The sequence below is a fragment of the Mesitornis unicolor genome, unplaced genomic scaffold (genome assembly GCF_000695765.1).
Source record: "Mesitornis unicolor isolate BGI_N332 unplaced genomic scaffold, ASM69576v1 scaffold5495, whole genome shotgun sequence".
In the NCBI taxonomy this organism is placed as follows: Eukaryota; Metazoa; Chordata; class Aves; order Mesitornithiformes; family Mesitornithidae; genus Mesitornis; species Mesitornis unicolor.
The window spans coordinates 1-4,482 of NW_010184711.1; the positions used below are offsets into that span (position 1 = coordinate 1).

Sequence of the window (4,482 nt, forward strand, 5' to 3'; positions counted from 1 at the left end):
GAAGCTGCGGCTGGGAAAGACGGGGATGGAAGCTGTAGCCTGTCTCGAAACAAAGAAAACTTGACAGGTACATGTGGAAGAGATGCACGGCACTTTGTCGGGTGTCCACGTTTCTGCAGGAGTAACAGCTGGCGTGGAGAGGATCGTGTCTTTTTTTCCCTGTAAGGTTTTGGCCTGACAAAGCAGATACTTCCTGTTTGCTTTTGCTTTTTGCGGTGTATTTTAATCCAAAGCCAAAAAACCCCCGACCTCAAACCTTTTACAAGAATGCTTTGTGGATGAATTTTCAGTATACATCACTGGGTATCAGGTGCAATTTTAAGAGCAGTTCATCACTTGAAGTGTTAAATGTAGCTTTGATGAAGCATGTTACAACATCCCAGGGCAATGAGAGGCTTCTAATGAAATCTGTCAGCCTCAAGCTGAGGTTGGCAAGAGGGATTATTCCTCTTTTAACAGTTTGAGTGATGGCTTTTTTCCTTCAATTACCTCTTCCGTTAATTTCATTAAGTCTGTCAGTGGAAACTGTTGTGCTGTTAAGAGAGTACTGGTTTCACTGCTCTTGTGAAATAAAGGTGATCTAAGATGTGGGAACAAGTCCTCCTGTAAACACGCTGTTCTTCAAATCAGTAAGTGCAGCAGATGTAACTAAGAAAACAAACCTATACTAGGACATTTTGTCTGAAAATAAAGATAAAGCAGTGATTCCAGACCATCACCTGTATATCTTAATTTAGAAAGGAGACAAAGTGAGTCATGAAAATGTTCTCTCATTCTTAAAACATACTATACAATCTCTGAGGATCTTCCCGTTAGCAACTGACCAGTAGTAATTAGAATTCTGAGGAAGAATTTTGTAAGGAAAAGTAATTTCCTTTTCCTTCCTAAAAGTAGCTGATTAAGTAACACTAAATATCCACCCCAAACACCTTCGTGAGTTTTTCTTGCTGTTGTGGTGGTTGAATTCTGTAGAAGTGGTTTTGTGTTGCATCTGGAACACAATAGGCACAAAGTCACTAAAAATCTGTGCTATTACTGATGGTGATGACAGTGTAAAATCAAACATGTTCTTTGTGTTGAATCCATAGGTTTGGTGCATTAACAGGCTGTGTACTGTTTTCTGTTGTGAAGTTCTAACTTTAATTTATTAAACTAGTGGAAAAGAAGAGGAAGTGTGCACCTCTTCAAGCTTGTTCTTGTCTTCATTTGAGAGCAGTGGAGGTCTTGAAAGCCCAGTTGTGTTGGTGTACTCACATCTCTCTGGGGGTTGCTGCAGTTCTCATGTGGCCTTCCTCATTTTTATTTTCCTAGCTTTTGTCTGGCTTCTCCAGCTGACACATCAGCCTTGAGAGGATCCCATGCTTAAGAAAATAAGATCTGAAGGAATTTAAATTTCAAGGTTTTTGTTGTTAATTTTGGTTGATTTCTGCAAGTTGGAAAGCAGACCATAATATGAAGTACTGGGCGGGCTTCTTTTGTGTCTTTCTAATAGAAGATCTAGGTTATACACCTGGAGCTTTGTACGTGTTTCTCCTAATAATAGTCTAACTTAAAACTGTTTAATTGCATCTTTAAAGCCAGTCTAGTAGTGTGCTGTGGGCTTGAGTGTTCTTCTGATGAAACAAATCTAGATAAAGCCTGCAGCCTCCAGTCATCAGTGTTGCAACCAGTACTTTGGCCCATGTGCCAAACTTTAGTCTTTGCTGTGCTGCCAGTGTGAAGATTGTTAGCCTTCACAGGGTTCTCTTAAAAAAAGCTGAAATTTGACATGCCCATGTGCTACTATTTATTATTTTTATTTGTTTTTAATTGGCTCAGACTCAAGGCTGGTAGCAGCAGCTCTTGTTGACACCGAGTGAAGCAAGGGCACAAGCAGAGTACAGGAGTGTTTTATTTTTGTAAGTGTCACCAAAGAGAAGAGCAGTGGAGATACAGTGCCTGGCTCGAACGCTGACAGGCAGCTCATCTTTATAGTTCAAATTACATGCTAAAGATGTAACAGTCTGTTCAGTTTGTTAAAAGCCAATGTATGATGCAGTCATTTTGTGTAGTTTGGACAGAATTTAGCCTGTGTGACTGCCCGTTACAAGAGCCAGCAATGATCTCTTGGCTTCTTAGTCTTGTTTTATATGTTGGGGTGCAGCTTAGTAAGGGTGATGGTACATGCAATGTTGTAAAGCTGACTCTCTCTCCAGAGTGCTGCGTCCTCCTGGTGGTGGGTCCAACTTTTCCTTGGGTTTTGATGAACCAAAAGAACAACCAGTGCGACGGAACAAAATGGCATCCAGCATCTTTGGAACTCCTGAAGAAAACCCACCTTCCTGGGCTAAGTCATCGGGTGAGGGCCCTGTGCTTTGTTTCCAGATCTGCTGACATGCATTAAGTATTTTTTTTTATCGACCTGCAGCTGCTGGTGGCTCAGTGTGAAAACTAAAGTGTGCTTCCTACTTGGTGGTTTAATCCTATAAATTGTGTCTACTTGCATGGGATTTTTTATTTCTCATTTTGAATTACTTCCAGATTGTGTTTTTCTTAATGCAAGCCTTGGACATAGATGTTGCAAGCAGATATCTAAGAGAACTGTGCTTTGAATGCAGTTTCTTCAAGTTAATCAAGTCAGAGTGAAGCAAACTTGTATCTTAGTATTTGGAGCAGTACTGATTGGTCTTAATCAGAGGAGGTTTGCCTTGTTACTCACAGCTGGGGTTAAGCTTTCATTTTGGCAGAGCACTTCCAGGATGGATAGGATAGCCTTGGGACCCCAGTTTCCATCTGTTTAAGTGACACCCTCAACTGCATGAGATGCAGTGTTGTGAGACAGTAATTTGTGAGTCATTATCTAAAGGACCAAGACTTCTTAGAATGGTTAAGCTTTAATTAAAAAAACAAACCCAAAAAACCTAAAACACTCCAACCACCCTGAGTCCCAGACTGCATATGTTCTGCTTTCCCAGTGAGTTTATCTTGCAGCCTGATTAGAATTAATCTCTGCTTGTAGGGACTAAGCCGGGTGAAATCAGAGAAGACTGTGAATCATCTGGGCCACAAAGAAGAAACTCAACTGATGCAAGCTGCGGAGACTTTGTAGATCCCAAGGTCAGTACATTAACTACAGAGAGCCTGATAATGAACAATTCATGCTCTGTGTGTGACCGCTTTATCACCAATGTTCACACAGTGGGAAGCATTGTAGGGTTTGACTCTGTTTTGTTCCTCAAGATTCTCTTTTCTACATGATATCTTACAGTATGTTGATGAAGGACTGGAATTTTCTAAAAGGACCACTTTTTAGAGATCTTAACTCTTCTTATTGATGAGACGGTAACGAAGTGGTGTGAAATCTTGCTTCAGCCATGTGAATAATTGTGTGTGTTAACAGATTTTTCAAACAATAGTTACCTACCACAAACTCTGTGGATTTGTTGAGTGACAAGAGACTTAGTTTCACATCCCAACAAGTACCCAGTAGCATAATCCTTGTTTTATTTCTGTCACTGTCTTTAATAACACCATCAGATGTGTCACTTTTTACATAAGCTGTCTACTTGGTAGCAATATGAGACATGATCTGTAGTACTAATGTGGGTTTTTCTTGATGTGTGATTTACGTTTAATGGAAAAAACCAGGATGAAGAATAATAATTCCTCTGAAGCAGAAACCTAGGGTAGACTGCACTTGCATAAACAAATTGTAGAGGAGAGGAAAAAAAAAAACAACAACCCACCCTAACCTTGTTCTTTAAAGCTCTCCAGCTTTAGATTTTCTGAAAAGAACTGGGAAGGTAGATTGTTGATCTCGGATGTTGTGGCAGATACTTTGTGTCTCAAGGGTTATAAACAGCAATTTTTGTTTTGATATTTGGCATCATTCATCACTTTAACCCATTTTTGTTATTAATAGGCATTTTGAGCCATGAAATTGTTCTTTGTTGCAGAAAATGGCTTGTTCCAATTTAGCAAATGTAAGTGAGATTAAATTTATAGCTGCTATCACAGAAAACAAAAATAAACTGCTTAGTCTAATTCTATTTTCTCTTTAATTGTATTAAATACTGTGGTTCTCAGCTTTGCAAACAGATTCTTCCAATGCAGAATACTTTAATTTTATGTAGTAGTTCCAGCTGCAAACAGCAGAAGCTGGAGCTAGTGTACTGCAGCCTAGTCTGAGACTTACGGCAATACATGTCCTGTGCATTTTTTTTATCCTGATCACTGTGTAATTAACAATGTTACATCTATGAAAGCTGTTAAAACCTCATGCCATTGAGGAGCCTTGGCTGCTGCTGGAAGACTTTCTGTATCTTTGTGTCAAGTTGCAGCCTGTGAACAAATTCAGTATGAAAAGAACGTTTAGCTGTTTATGTGGTGAAGGGAACTTAGCAGTAACCTTGCAAAAAAACTGATCTGTATTTCACAAATGAAGTTAAATATCCTGCATAGAACAAACGCTCTTGGCCTTGCTAACAGGTAAATGTTTGGTGC

At 39.6% G+C, this 4,482-nt stretch overlaps 1 protein-coding gene across 1 annotated transcript in view; it reads left to right on the top strand.

Annotated features, from left to right (window-relative positions):
• Nucleotides 1–2,163: 2,163 nt before the first annotated feature.
• Nucleotides 2,164–4,482, top strand: part of HN1 (hematological and neurological expressed 1) — an 8,746-nt gene continuing 6,427 nt past the window's right edge. The window contains exons 1-2 of the mRNA XM_010184552.1: nucleotides 2,164–2,338; nucleotides 2,999–3,096. Of these exons, the coding sequence (XP_010182854.1) occupies nucleotides 2,164–2,338; nucleotides 2,999–3,096 (273 nt within the window). The remainder of the gene's footprint in view (nucleotides 2,339–2,998; nucleotides 3,097–4,482) is intronic.